The following is a 15,449-nucleotide window of genomic DNA, read 5'->3' on the forward strand; positions in this document are numbered from 1 at the left end:
AAGAAGAAAGACAGTAAGCAGCATCCCTCCATGTCCTCTGCATCAGTTTGCCTCCAGTTTCCTGCCCTGCTTGGGTTCCTGTCCTGACTTCCTTTGGTAATGAGCTGTGATATGGAAGCACAGCCAAATAAGCCCCCCCCCCCCCAAACTGCTTTGCTCATTATGTTTTGTCACAGCAATAGTAATCCTAAGAGGAAAGTCGTGTCTAAAGATCTGGGCTATGGGGCTTCATGCCAAGAACAGAAGGGATCCAGGATGTAAGCTGAGGTAAAACCCCTTTCTAGTGGACTGGACAGGATGGTGCTTTGATTGGGTCAATGTGAGCAAAGAGTTTTCTGTATCACAGACTATGGACTAGATCTCTAAGGCTGTGAGGGTCTTTGGGAGACAGCCCATGCCTCAAGGGATATGTTCGTGGTCTCCACAAATGTCCACAAATGTAGAGCATCACCAACAAGAACAACCAGCAGCTTCCAGCTCTGGGACTTAGTCCATCTAGACATATGTAGCAGATATCAGCAGAATGGATGAGGTGTACCGTGACTGCAGAGGACATATGAGGGCCCTAATGAGTCTCCTTGGAGTGTCATAATGAAATATCACTCACTGGGCACTTAAAACAACAAAAGTGTCTCACAGTTCTGAAGGTCAAATCCAAAATCAAGGTGCGAGTCAGTGAGGTTTAATCTGAGGTCTTCTCTCCTGGCTTGCAGGCTGTCACTGTTTGTGTGTGTGCTCTGTGCACTCTCAGAGACAGCAGGTTCTTGTTTATGTCTGTTTTGGTACAGGTCAGTAGTCTTGTTGGATCCAGGCTACCCTCGGGACCTCCTCTAACCTTGCTTATTTCCTTGGAAGCCCGTCTCTACACAAACATGAATGTTCAGTCCATAGTGGGTCCACAGCTACCTAGGGACCCTGTAAGCAGGACCCAGACCTCTGACTTATTCACCTCTCTCTAGGGGACTCATCTGTGGGACTGCAATGGCCCCAAGATCACAGGAGGAAGGGTTGAGGGCACTTCAACCCTGGATATACCTCAGATGAGGACGGCAGGTGTTGGCTCCATCCCCATTCCCAACCTGGCATCAACTCTCATAAGAATTTATTATCCTGGCAGTTATCAGGTATCACTCATTGGTCAACCTTTTGAGGTTCCCTGCCCCCCGCAACACTATAGCCTCAGTATGCAAATGAAGCCTCTTCCAACACCCCTGTCCTAGCCAATGGTACACAGCTACATAAACTTTCCCCCAGAGACCCTGGCCACCTCTCCAGGGGCATAAATACGGCCCCCTCCAATAAACTGGACCAGCTCTCTGCGTGTGCACTCTCTGTTCCTGAATGTGTTTAATGCCCATGCATTCATTGAACACCAAGATCCTGCACAGCGACATACTCCCATCCCCCATTAAGCTTCTCTCCCTTCAGCCCAGCTTGGTGTGCAAAGGGCCTGGCTACTCCAAGGGAGAACCAGACACAGAGTGGCTCCCATCTTGGCAAGGAAAGAGGGCCAAAGTAGAACATGTGAGCCCAAATGTGAGCCTCAGTAGGCTGCTCACCTCAAACAGATGGAGTCTTTAAAGGAAGCAGGGCTTCTTGATTCCAAAGGGATAAGATCCTGACTCAGTCATGGGTCTGTTGACTTCATGATGGTACTGATGCTTCTAAAATATCCAGAAAAGCAGCTGCCATGCATTAAAGCCACTGTGATCAAACAGGAACATGGGAAGCACTGGGCTGGCAGGTAGCACATCATTAGCCTTTAACAAAATGCTTTCTCAAGCTATTCTTGAAACACACACACACACACACACACACACACACACACACACACACACACACACATATATATATATATATATAATTTATAAAGGGATTTACTGGAACAGCTTATAGGATGTGGTCTAGCTAGTCCAACAATGACTGTGATTATTATATGATATATGTCATATACACACACACACATATATATATGTATATGTACACACACACACACACACACACACACACACACACTTATAAAGGGGTTTCTTGGCATGGCTCACAGGATGTCGTCCAGCTAGTCCAACAATGGCTGTCTACCAATGGAAGGGCCACGAATCCAATAGCTGTTCAGTTCATGGAGCTGGATGTCTCAGCTGGTCTTCAACATAGACCTGAATCCCAAGGAAGTAGACTGTAATGCCAGTGAAGGATCAACTTGCCAGAGAGAGTATAAGCAAGCAGATAGAGAGTAAGCGTCCTTCTTCGGTGGATTTATACAGGCTGCCAGCAAAGTGTGGTCCAGACCTCAAAAGATCTGGATATGTAGCAAAGGATTGCCTTAGCAGGTATCACTGGGAGGGGAGCCCCTTAGTCCTTCGGAGGCTCGATGACCCAGGATAGGGGAATGCTAGGGCGGTGAGGCAGGAATGGGTAGGTGGGTGGGGGAGCACCCTCATAGAGGCAGGAGGAAGGGGACAGGGATAGGAGGCTTGTGGAGGGGAAACTGGGAAGGGGGAATAAATAACATGATAACACTTGAAAGGTAACTAAATAAAATAACCAATAAAAAACGAAAAAAAGATACGATGTTTCAAGAGAGAGAGAGAGAGAGAGAGAGAGATCTGGAGTAAAGGTGTATCTTTCCACTTCAGAGATCCAGATTAGAAATGAGTCTTACCACTTCAAATACTAATGATTTCATTTAAAAAAAAATCTCTCACAAGTTTGCCCAGTCATTGGGCTGTAGCTAATTCCAGACATAGTCAAGTTCACAACCCCGAATAGCCATTATATTTTCCCTCTTTTCAGCTGTGTGTGTGTGTGTGTGTGTGTGTGTGTGTGTGTGTGTGTGTGTAGGATATGTGTGAAGCCAGATGATGACAATTGGTGTCTACTTCAATTGTTCTCCATCTTCGTTTTTGAGGCAGGGTCTCTCACCAAGCCTAGAGCTCATGGTTTTGGCTAAGTGAGCTGGTGAGAGAGGCCCAGAGAGCTTCCTGTCTCTCTGTCCCCAGCGTCGGGATTGTTGGAACTGCAGGTGTGTGCTGTTGGGCTCAGCTTTTGCTCGTGGGAAGCACTCAGGACCAACCACTGCATGTCAGCTCATCTACTGAGTGAGGAGTCATCTTCCTCCCTGTCTTTTAAGAATTTTAAAAGTTTTCCTTTGTTTGTCTTGAGATGCTCTGAAAAAGTCTGCTCTTTCCTTCCCAGGGTCTAAGGCACTTAGATCTGGGACAAACACTACTACTTGAAGTCACCTTTCTGACTGCACCAAGGCCCGACAAGTGCCATTCAGGATGTGTCCAGGAACCTTTTTTGAGAGGCAAAGGAACCAACTAGAATTTCAGTGTCGCCCTCCCTCCTTTTGTGCACATTCCAGATGAGCACCTCAGATTAAATCTTCCATTGAGACACCACCTGCAACTTAAAGAAAAGCTCTGAACTTTTGGAGAAGCTTGCAAAGTTGTCATTGCTATAGTCCATGTGACTTGTAGACCGAGGTCTGCCTTGGTGGAGGATCCTGGCCTTCGAAAATAAGCCACAGGATGTTAGTGGGGGACCTTGCAGAATCTCCAGTACCTGTTGCATAGCCTGCTCTTCCAGGATCAGCCAGCCTTGTCCCAACTGTACATAGCAAGATGGGGGAGGGGAAGAAGAGGGAGGGGGAAAGGGAAGGGGAAAGGGAGAGGGAGAAGGAGGGAGAAGGGAGAAGAAGGGAGAAGGGAGAAGAAAGGAGAAGGGAGAAGAAAGGAGAAAGGAGAGGGAGAAGAAGGGAGAAGAAGGGAGAAGGAAGAAGGGAGAAGGAAGAAGGGAGAAGAAGGGAGAAGGGAGAAGAAAGGAGAAGGGAGAAGAAAGGAGAAAGGAGAGGGAGAAGAAGGGAGAAGGGAGAAGAAGGGAGAAGGAAGAAGGGAGAAGAAGGGAGAAGAAGGGAGAAGAAGGGAGAAGGGAGAAGAAGGGAGAAGGGAGAGGGAGAAGGAGAGCGAGCTAGAGAAACTTCCAAAGTGATTCAGTCCCAGGAATGGGCTGCTTCTGCCAAGGATGGCGGGTTTCAAAGGTTTCTGCAGGGCTACACATTTGTGGGCAATTTTGATGAAAGTACAAATTCAAGGAGCCTTACCATGTGGAGCCATCTGCTGATGGACACACTGTAATCACTTAGCAGCTCACTTCCTTTGAGAGTGCACACAGTGCATTCCTGTCCACCCAAAGAAGTCTTTTTTTTTTTTTTCCTACCACATTCTTAGTTGCTTGACCCAGAACTCTCATGTACCAATGATTAGATCACACTCCCTGGGCAGACACATCCAGCCCCTCCTGCATACACTGTGCCTCATACCCAGACTGTGGGTCATCAGATACACTCAGAGGCCAGGTCTAGTGCATGACTTTTTTTTTGCCAGTGAATGGTGAAAAGTAGGGACTCTGAGAGACAGAGAATTATCCACACTCTCTCATGATTGGCTGCCTTACCGGTACTTCTTTCAGAGTCTTGCTCCACAGAGCAAGTATTTGCTGACTCACCCAGGGGAGCTGACAGCTTCCAGGAAGTTGGGTTGGCAACAGACGCTGTTTGAAGAGCCAAGACAATTGTTTTCCCATTATTCCATTACCAGCTGGCAGACAGGATGTATAACCCAAATAGGAATTGCTCCTTCCACATAAAGTCATGGGGACCACCGGGAGATGGCTCAGTTCTCTTACCACCTGGATGTCTCTAAGGATTTCAAATGTTGCCTGGTCCAAACTCAGGAATCTTTCTTTAGAAACTCCTCAGCCCCCTCATGCTGCATCTCTGAAAAGCCATCTCCATTCTGGACCTAAGACATCCTCAAATGCAAACAAATCATTCTCAGAGAATTTGTTTGGTGACGTTAAGATGGCAAAGTCTAGTTAGAATTTTCAAACCCCACGGAGTCTTTCTTGAGGTCTGAGTTTAAGAAAAATACTCAACAGTTGGTGGCCAGTTCCTGAGAGGAGGGAAGAAATGGCTGCGTTATTTCTGTAGGCCTTGATTTCTCTACTTATCATAACATTAGATATTTCTGTTATTACTATACAACATAAGAGAAACTCAGGCTGTGTTCGATCCATTTGTCAGCATTAAAATAATTTCTACAATAAGAAAATAAGCTCAACAGGAAACCAAATGTTCATTTTCTGCCTTGTCCCAGCCAGAACAGAGGGACCATTACCCCACACCAGACAACACGCCATATTCCTACGTGGTTCCCCTCTCTGGGACCTTAGTTAAGAACCGCCCTTGAAAACATTCTTTAGTGCCATTTAATGTGCGGCTGGCTCTTCCTTCTTTACATTTGAGGACTCAGCAGCAGGTTTGGAGTGAAGGTGAGTGTTTTATGAACTCTTAAAAGTTGGCTCCATCTAGCATTCTCTCTTTAAAATGTTAGCTGACAGAAACCCACCTCCTTAAGTATCACCGAACAGTCTGGAAACAGCTGGGCCCTGAATTTAGATGCATGGGAAAAGCTTCTGAAATACTCTGGAGATACTAAAGAAAAGTAAGGACAGATGTCTTGGGATCTTCATCCAAGAGAGTCTGTCCTTAACTATCGCAGAATTGACTTAAAGTGTGCATTTTTTTTCAAAAAGCTGTTGAACTGTACATAGGAATTCATTGGCGTACTGAGAAGAGGCCCTAACAGTATTTTAGAAAAGCAAACACAAACTTTGCTGAGCTGCTCTGAAAGGATTCCCAAGGTGATGGGAACATGGAGGGGATGTGAAAGTTTACCAGAAGCCAGGAGCTTGGGAAGCCGTTGCAGGTCGGTCACAAGTTCAAGGCCAGCCTCTGATACATAGAAAGTTCAGAACTAGCCTGGGTTACATGAAACTGTATCTCAAAAGCCCTAAAACCAGCCAACCAAATGTTTTCAAGAATATTTTGCATTTCTTTACTTATTCACTGCGCTTATGTGTGGGGGCAAGCACATGCTATGTGCACGTGAAAAGATCCAGGGGACAAGCTGTGGAGTCAGCTCTCCCCTTCTGCCCTGTGGGTCCTGGGGATCAAAGCCAGGCTGTCTGCCATGCCTTGGGAAAGTACCCCTCCACCTATAGAGTCACCTTCCCAGCCCCCAACCAAACTTTATGATAAAACTTCCTGCTTACAGGACTGACCAGACGCAATAAAGCTAAGCATACAATGGCCTTTTGAAGCATCTCACTGCTAAGCCCTCTCAACCAACTCATGGCCCATGAGCTTCTCCTCCCACCTCTGTGCATGCCAGGAAACACTCATGATGTGTTTGCTTTGGGCCAGGCATTCTTCCACACACTCCACTCCCATCCACTTTATTTCCATAGCAACCGCATGAAGAAGGCACTATACTTACCTTGCATCTGGCAGTTAGGGAAACTGAGGCAAGGATAAACAACCAACTGTGCCAGGTCTTTACTGAATTTTTTTCCTTTCACCCCACCCCCACCCTCCACCCTGTTTCCACCCTTTTTGTCTGCTCAGTTAAAACGGATCCTACCCTTTGTAGAGTCTCCCTTAGGTGGCTGAGCAATGCTAAACTTGGTCAGTAGGGGGCGCTGGAGAGATATGGCTCAGCAAGGTACTGTGCCAAGCCCTACAAAGCAGGCATTTCCTCTCACCCCACCTTCCCACCCCCCTTTGACTGCTGCTGAAGCAGAGGGGGCTCAAAATCCCCAGGCAGGTCAGGTTTCTGTCAAGCCTCAGGGCAAGCCTCAGAGGGTGGATTTTCAGTAAGTTCTATGGGTGGGGCAGTACAAAACATTCTCTGTCATCTGCTGAGCCATGCTCTAATTCTTCTAGTGCAGCTCCTTTATTTCTGTGGCTACTTGGGCTCTTCAGAGCTGCCTCCACTTCTTACTAGACAATTCTCTATATGGTGAATGATTCAGTACATTAAGCATCCTTGGATTACCATGTGGTTTCTCTCCTGGCTGGGTGCTGAATGGCACCTCCGTCCAAGGCCACAGACCGGGAACAGTAGTGGCACCCCAGAGCTTCTGTTCCTGAAGGTTCTGTCAGGTTGCTTCCTCTGAACATGGCAGGCATAATGAAGCACAAGTGTAGATTCTAGTTGTCGGAGACAGCCTGCCAATAATAGCATGGGAAAGCACACCAAATTGTGTTGGGTCTCTATAGCCTATGGTTTTTGTTGTTTGGTTGTTTGGTTTTTTTTTTGTTGTTGTTGTTTTTTTGTTTTCCCCAAGACAGGGTTTCTCTGTGTAGCCCTGGCTATCATGGAACTCACTCTGTAGACCAGGCTGACCTTGAACTCAGAGATCTGTCTACCTCTGCCTTCTAGTGCTGGGATTAAAGGCACGTAACATTACTGCCTATTTTATTTGTTTGTTTTTAATGCCATTCTGCAATCCATTGCTGGAGAGGCTGCGATAGGTAGACCTTTGGGCCTCAGTGGCAAGTAAGCCACTATTTGTCAAGTTCCAGGTCAAGTGAGACATCCTGTCTTAAATATATACATACTTAAAACGGATAGTGTCTGAACTCTGATACCTAAGATTGTAGGATTATCCTCTGGCCTCCTCAAGTAAGCACACACATACCCACACACATGCATCTGAACATGTGAGCACACATATTTGTGAATACACACAGAGACATAGTGACATATCTACAAATAAATAAAGCAATTAAGAAATAAAGTAAAAGAGGAAGTGATGGCGTTGTCTCTGCTGAAGAGCATAGCAGAGAGGACAGTGCCAGGAGAGAGACAGAGACCTCGGGGAAATATTTTAAGTTTGACAATTACAAAAAAGATGTGCTCCCAGGATCCTTAATGAAGGAGCTAGAGAAAGAACCCAAAGAGCTGAAGGGGTTTGAAGCCCCATAGGAGGAACAACAATATGAACTAACCAGTACCCCCAGAAGGTCCCAGGGACTAAAACACCAATCAAAGAATACACATGGTGAGACTCATGGCTCCAGCTATATATGTAGCAGAGGATGGCCTAGTCGGTCATCAATGGGAGGAGAGGCCCTTGGTTCTGTGAAGGTTCTATGCTCCAGTGTAGGGGAAGGACAAGGCCAGGAAGCAGGAGTGGGTGGGTTAGTGAGCAGGGGAAGGTGGGAGGGGATAGGGGATTTTCAGAGGGGAAACCAGGAAATGGAATAACATTTGAAATGTAAATAAAGAAAATATCTAATAAAAACAAACAAACAAACAAAAAACCCAAACTCAACCATGTTAGCAAATAATCTGTTTTATCACCCCAAATCTGTATGTATCCTTACATATTTAAGCTTTGGAACAAAATAAAGACATCATCTTAATATTAATCCCCAATTGTAACATATTATAAAATACTTTCCAACTTTTTTCCAACTTCAGTAATTTACTTTAAATAAATGGTTGGACTGGCTAATTTAAAAAAAAAAAAAAGAGAGAGAAGATGTGCTCCAGAAAGAGAGGACATGTGTGGCAGTCAGATGGATGACAGGACAGGGGTGTCACCAGGGCTCCTGCACCACTCTCTACGCCTTCACTGGAGACTCCTACACACTGCCTGGGCAGTCATCTTGGCTTCTTTGCACCAGCTCCAGAGAGGCAGCATTCCCCACTGGTCATCTGGAAGCACAAGGACTTTCATGGTGGCCAAAGATAGAGGTGAAGGAGACATGGTGTCGTCATGGGGTTGTAGGGGGTATTGTCATTACTGATCAGAATACAGGACAGAGAAATGCTTGCATTTCAAATAACTGTTTTTATTTCCACGTTGGTTGCAAAAACTAATCTGTTCTTAACTCCACAAATACATATTTAGGGGGAGTGCTTGAAAGAATAAATTAAGAGTAGGTACCAATAGGCCATTTGGTCAAGATAACTTCTGTGCGTGGGTGGTGAAGATGCTGTCAGCTTTACTCAGTCATTCTCCTGGCTCCCACTGAAACAGGTGCTCTGGCTAACAAAGGCAGGCCCTGTGGGTGGGGCAGCAGAGAGGCAGAGGTCTCTTCTGCTTCTTCTGTGTTCTGCCTCTCCATCCGTCCCTCTCAAAATCAGCCTCTGACACTCCAGGATGTGTACAGAACACGAACTTTGACTTAAAGTTCAGAACTGGCAGCCATGGGATTTGAAGTTAAAATGTGGTAGACTTTTGCAAAAATTTTGGAAAAAAAAAAAAAATGTCCCTCCCCCCCCCCCCAAAAAAAAAAAAAAAAAACAAGCATCCAAGCACACGTGAGTATATGAAGCTTTCCTGCTTGGGTGGAATTGGTACAATGGAAACTTCAGAAGCAATGGGTAAAATTCACAAGCCAAGGAAGTTGGAAGGGACTAAATCTGGTAGGTCCCGAGGTGTTGAAGTCCCAGCAATGGACTGCTGATCCATTGCCTGCCGGACTGTTGCTTCTGTTTGGGACATTCAGAAAGTGACATTTCCTTTGTGGGAAAAAGAAAAATCAGGAGTAAAGTAAAGGTGTCTTGCACGTGTGGAGATAGTGTTAAATGTAATGGTTCATCCATCCAGCGTCGTCGTCAGAAGTGTTCCCAGATCCAGGGCTAGCAGAGCCACCTGGGATCAAACTGCATTCCTTTGAAGGAGCTGGTCCAGTAATTGCTGGAGGAGCAAGGGAAACAAAGATGTCAAGTTCTCCAACCGCCTGTGGACCGCCCACCTAGAACCTGCGCCAGGCAGCTAGCTACCTTTTTGAAGACTTCTGCTCGGAGCCGGTTACTCTGTAAGATCATTCTTTTCTTCTGCTCTTCTTTTTTCTTTTTAACTTCCGGCAAATTATTATAGATTCTGAAAGAGACAGAGGACATGGTGAGCCAGAGGTGCCAAGTGTTGGTGTGAGGGGGCAGCCCGGCTTAGTCAGCAGGAAGGAGCCCACGAGTAGCCCTCAGAGGGCAGGGAACCCTGTGGAAGAGGAGGAGGAGCCATAAGAGATGCAGGGCACCAGGAAAGCAAGGCCCTCTAAGTCAACTGAGCAAAGCCCATATAAACTCACAGAGACTGAGGCAGCAGGTACCGGGCCTGCGTGGATCTGCACGTCCTCTACGTGTATATAATAGCTTTTAGTTTAGTATTCCCATGAGAGTGCTGAGTGTGTAAGTGAGTAGATTTCTAATTCTACTGCCTTCTCTTGGGCTCTTTTCCTTCTGTTGGTTTGTCTTGTCCAACTAGCTTTTTTTTTTTAACTTTTATTTTGTTAAAAAAAAAAGAATAAAGGAAAAAACTTAAAATGAAACAAGTACATTTGTAAACCTAATGAAATTCATAGTGGCCCTGAAAAAGAAAAGAACTTCTTGGAGGTCCCAGGATATACAGTCACCCTGAGAACAGCATCTCAATGATGCTTCCCGGGCCGTGCAGCAGGCAAGCTGGGAGGCCTGGCATCTGCGTGGAAATCACCTCTCAGCCTGCCTTACCCAACTGGTTTTGCTGTTCTGAATGTCAAAATTCTCTACAGAATCCCAATTTTGCCGTCCAATTTTCGACTTCCTGTGACTTGATGAATGGCAGCAGCAAGAATCATAGATTGGAGAAAAAAAAAAAAGCTTGCTTCTCTTAGCGCATGGCACGTCTGATTAAGCTGATTCTAAGTACACTCCAGACTCAAGTATTTTGTCCTTGTCCCCACGTAAAATTACGATCTTCTGAGTTATCAGTGTGGCCTAAGGGACCCTTGTCTGGAAGGTTGTTTCTGCCTCCTCAACACAAACTGTTCAGGTGCTGATGTCGATTGGTTTTCCTCCAATACAATGGATTCACTACATCCTGAGCCTATAGGTTCCTGAGCTACACAAGGCTCTCAGTTCAAACATCTCTTCCTCACTTTCTCTCATGTATGAAGTCAGATGATTTGAGATTTCCTGCCCTTATAAGCATGAACATAAAGTATGAAAGAACAATGACAATATCAGTGGTTGACATCTTGGTTACTGAGCATCAGGGTAGTCACACTCAATGAGCATGATAGCTGGAAGTAGTAGCTAGGGGGACATACAACAGAGAACATGAGTTCCAGCAGGATGAAGAAAGTTGGGTAAAGCCCCTTGGATGACTAACAGTGGGCCAGCATTGGAACCTCAAGAGGAACGCTTCCTACTTAACTGTGAAGCACTGTGTTCCAACTACACAGCACACAGCTAATCATGGAATCCTGAGTGACCTGTACTCTAACAGAGCCTAGCACACTGTGGGTCTTAGTGAGGGTTATGTAAACGTGTGAATAAAGAAACACGCCTTTGCTTCACGTGAGAGTGACTGGGACAAGGAACGAGAGAAAGCCACAAGGGAACTGGTCTCAAAGCCCTCGCATGGGCAGTTCCTGAGATCCACAGGCAATCCTTCCTGGAGATGACCACCTGACTCAACTGGGAAGTTGAAACAAAAGCTTCCATGTCCCACCTCTGGCCCTGCACTGTTTCCTCAGATGAGATCTCCTGATATATAATAGTTTAACCCCACAAAGACACTGCACAGGCAGTCAAAAACAAGGACAGACATCTGCATCTTGGGAACGCTTACAGATGATGCCAGAAAATGGCAAGATACAGAAGAAAAGACATGCAAAGCACAACATTGTGCATGGTTGAAGATCAGGTGCCTGTGTAATGTACCAACAGGAGGCTTTTAAGGGGAAGAGAAAGGAGACAACTATGAGCAGATAGGTCTGGGGCCAAGCGAAGAAGCGCTGGCTACTTGGTCTTGAGGGAACTTCAGCTTAACCCCTATTGCTTGATCTGAATAAAAATATAACCAACATAATCCATGACAAGGGACACAAAGAAAAAGCAGTTTTGCGTGACTGTGGAAAGCTGGGGTCAGTGCCTAGCCATGTATGTTCCACAGAGCAAAGAGATCCAATTGCTTGGTCCTCCTGAGGAGGCCAGTTAAGGGCAGCCACAGGCTGTGAATCTAGCTTCACCTAGCTTACTGGTCATCTTCAAACATCAGCGTTTCCTTTAGAGACTTGCCTGGACAGAACTCTGTCTTCTTATCACTTCTTTGAAGTCCATAAAAAATTAAATAAATTGCTTCATCTTGTAATAGCAGTTTTAGGTTTGGGGATCAATAAGGGAAGGTTTTGTTGTTGCTGCTGGTTGTGGGGTTCCCACTAAATTGAAGAGAACACTTTTTGTTGCAAGCCGTATACAACTTTTCACTTATCAAACAGCAAGTCTTCAAATGCAGGGACTGACCGCTTATAAGCCCTGTTAGAATGCTGGGAGTCATGTCATTAATGGTGTGCCCCCATTTCTTATTTTCTTACATTCAAAGAGGTCCCCTGTAGGTAACCAAAGTTACTTAATTATCCTGGAAACAACATAATCACAGTAAAAGCAGAGATTTAGGGTCTGGAGTGGGGGCAAAATTATTCTTCCTATTTCGTTGGTGTCTCTGAGTGCACTATCAATTTGATTTAATTACTATAATCTCTCCCAGGGCTAGGTACTTTATTACCACTTAATGACATTTTATGTGTGTGAACATGGTCAACCCTGCTGAGTTTTTGTGTCCTGGTTAAGGAGCCAGGTCCCGAGGAAGAATGGTAGCCTTTGTGTGTCCCAGGGTGCTAAGAGTTAGTGGGAGTTTTGAATGGTGACTGGTCAGGCAAAGCGGGGAGAACCCTGGCAGCCCCTACCAAGACTGCCAGAGACAGACCTGCCAGAAAAGCCATTTTGTGGCCCCTCCGAGGCCCCTCTGGCCCCATGCTTTGCCAGCTTCCAGCTTAGAAGCTTTTCCTCAGGACTGCCACAGTCAAGGTCCTCCAGAAAAAAAAAAGGGGGTTCTCGCTTCCTCGTAAAATTACTTTCAAAGGTACAGCCGCACATGGCTCCCGCCCAGAGCCACGGGGCAAATGCACGGAAGAGTTCCAGTTCAGAATCTGCTGATCACTTAGGGACCAATTATGGGCCTGCTCCTGAATCCAAGACCTACCACTTTCCTAAAGTTGATCCAAGAGCAGCATAAACATTCCGAGGCACAGTTCGACAACTTTGCTCACCTCAGCCAGATCTTCAGATCAGCAGCCAAGGAGACCCAGCACTTAAATATAGGGCTAGAAGCCCTGGCCCAAGGGACAGCATCTGGGCCCTTCAAGCTCTCCAAACCCCTCTGGAGCTCTTTCCATACTTCCCACAATAGCCAAGTACCTTTTAGATCTCATATGCATCTCCTTCTCTGAAATGCATCTTTCTTTGGGTTTGAACAAGTTATCTGGAAGAAATAGAAAAAGGATTAATTTTAGGAGATACAGAATAGCACAATGTATGGAGCAACCCTGAGGGAGAGCCAGAACATTCTCTGTGGTTGTTAACCCTCCTCCAAGCTACATCCCGAGACAAATACTGTGGGTTCCAATTGACCATCCGGTAGCTGGCCTCAGCAACAGTTAAATAGAGTAGAAGCAAATGCCCTAATCTTTTAGCTGTGAACTTGACACAATCTAGAATCACTGAGGAAGAAAGTCTTCATGAGGGATGATGTACATCAGGCTGGCCTGTGGGCATGACTGAGACAGGGTTGTCTTGATTGCTACTTGAAGTAGGAAGGCCCATACTGAAGCAGGCTGGTATCATTTCATGGCTGGGCCCTGAACTTGTTAAGAGCTCTGGCTGCTCTTGCAGAGGACTCAGATTCAGCTTCCAGCACCTACAGGGTGGCTCACAGCTATTTGTTAACTCCAATTTCAAGGGATCTGATACTTCTGGCTTTTGTGGACATCACACATACATGTGGTAGACATGTTCAGACAGACATTCATATGTATAAAGTAAAAACAAATCTTTAGAAAAAATAGAAAAAAAAAAGTCTAGCTAAGTACTATACATACAAGCAAGCAAGGGTTCCTGAATTTATTCGCTGACTGCTCTTGACTTTGGCTTCTCCCAATAATAGACTGAAATTTGGAATTGTAAGCCTTATATGCCCTTCCTTTCCTTACATCACTTTTTTTTTTTTTTTCGAGACAGGGTTTCTCTGTGTAGCCCTGGCTGTCCTGAAACTCACTCTGTAGACCAGGCTGGATTCAAACTCAGAAATCCACCTGCCTCTGCCTCCCAAGTGCTGGGACTAAAGGCATGTACCACTACTGCCCGGCCTACATCACCTCTTGATAGGATATTTTATGACAGTACATGAACTACTGCACAGAGCGCTGCCCCACCAAACACTTCTTTTAGCAGGAAGAAGTCATGTCTTGGTGAAGTGACAAGTGTGAGAGCACTGCTCAAGAGAAAACTTTACACTAGGTTCAGAGGGTTCTAAAGACAGAGAGACTTCCCAACCACCCCTAGAATATTCTGAAAGGGAAGGAGACTCAGAGATTCTACCTCTGTAATATGAAGGCCCTCTTAGACCCTTTAAAGCCTAGAGAAGTCATGGACAAGTCACATATACTAGTGCCCTTTGACTAAAAAAAGTACACTAGAGTAGGCATGAAATCGTGACATTGTTTCTGTGTTTTGTTTTGTTTTTTAAAAGTTTAAGTGCATGTTAATGGTTAGCTTCAATTATCAACTGGACAAAACTTAGTATCACCTGGGAAGAAAGGCTCAATGAACGACTGTTTACATTGGATTGGCCTTTGGGCTTGCCTGTGGTGGGTTGAACTAATTATGTTAACTGATGTGGGAAGACCTAGTCCACTGTGGGTGGCACCATTCCCTATGCAGGGTATTCTGAAATGTATGGGAGTGAAGAAATCCAACCGTGCACAGACAAAACAAACAAGCTGTGATAAGAGCAGCTGTTTGAAATTCCTGCTTTGATTTATCCAGAGTGATAAACTGTAAGGTAGAATAAACCCCGTTCTCCCTCAAGTTGCTTTTTGTCAGGGTAGTTTATTACAATAAAAATACAAATAGAACAGTGTGTGTGTCTATATGTGTAATATACACATTGTACACAAAATCTTTATCTTTAATAATATCTTTAAAATGGTATATCTAAAAACTTCTTTCTACCATTTACAATACCTGAAAAAGCAGTGACTTTGGAATGCCCATGATACTTTCAGCCTTAATTTAGTCAAGGGTATGGTTCAATTAGTTCTCCTAGAGTGCTATTGCAATGGGTTATATCTGAGCAGCTGTTGTGCTTTCTGGAAAGTCTAGACAACCCTAAGGAGTCAGGCTTCCATGAAGGTACAGGAAGACAGGGCTATTAAGGAATGGACAATAAAACACAGTTACTGGTTCACAGTGTGGAATACATCTTTGTGGATCAGCTTGCAGCCTGTCCTATCAGTCATTAAAGAAAGAACTATGATATTTTTATGATTACTAGTGCAGTTTGTAATGGTTTTACCCACCCCACTCCATGACATGGTGTTTAAGAGGGGACCGATTCCAGGGTTCAGAAAGGTGGGGGCTGTGAGGAGACAAGACAGAAAACAGGATGCAGTGAGGCACAGGTCCTCCTGGTGCCTCACCCTAGGCTCCACCCAAGTCAGGGCTCCTGGAACGTCCCAGAATGAACCAACAGAGTTCCAGGTAAGTCTGTCTGGA

At 45.3% G+C, this 15,449-nt stretch overlaps 1 protein-coding gene across 10 annotated transcripts in view; it reads right to left on the reverse strand.

Annotated features, from left to right (window-relative positions):
- Positions 1 to 8,680: 8,680 nt before the first annotated feature.
- Positions 8,681 to 15,449, reverse strand: part of D7Ertd443e (DNA segment, Chr 7, ERATO Doi 443, expressed) — a 254,380-nt gene continuing 247,611 nt past the window's right edge. For 8 of the 10 annotated variants that reach the window (XM_011241903.3, XM_011241905.3, XM_011241901.2 and 5 more), the window contains 3 exons: positions 13,095 to 13,158; positions 9,639 to 9,738; positions 8,681 to 9,552 (listed from right to left, as the gene is read on the reverse strand). In XM_011241903.3, the coding sequence (XP_011240205.1) occupies positions 9,514 to 9,552; positions 9,639 to 9,738; positions 13,095 to 13,158 (203 nt within the window). In that variant the 3' untranslated portion in view covers positions 8,681 to 9,513. The remainder of the gene's footprint in view (positions 9,553 to 9,638; positions 9,739 to 13,094; positions 13,159 to 15,449) is intronic. The other 2 variants (NM_001081331.2, NM_001199941.1) reach the window with 1 other exon arrangement.

Source organism: Mus musculus, chromosome 7 (assembly GCF_000001635.26).
Source record: "Mus musculus strain C57BL/6J chromosome 7, GRCm38.p6 C57BL/6J".
In the NCBI taxonomy this organism is placed as follows: domain Eukaryota; kingdom Metazoa; phylum Chordata; class Mammalia; order Rodentia; family Muridae; genus Mus; species Mus musculus.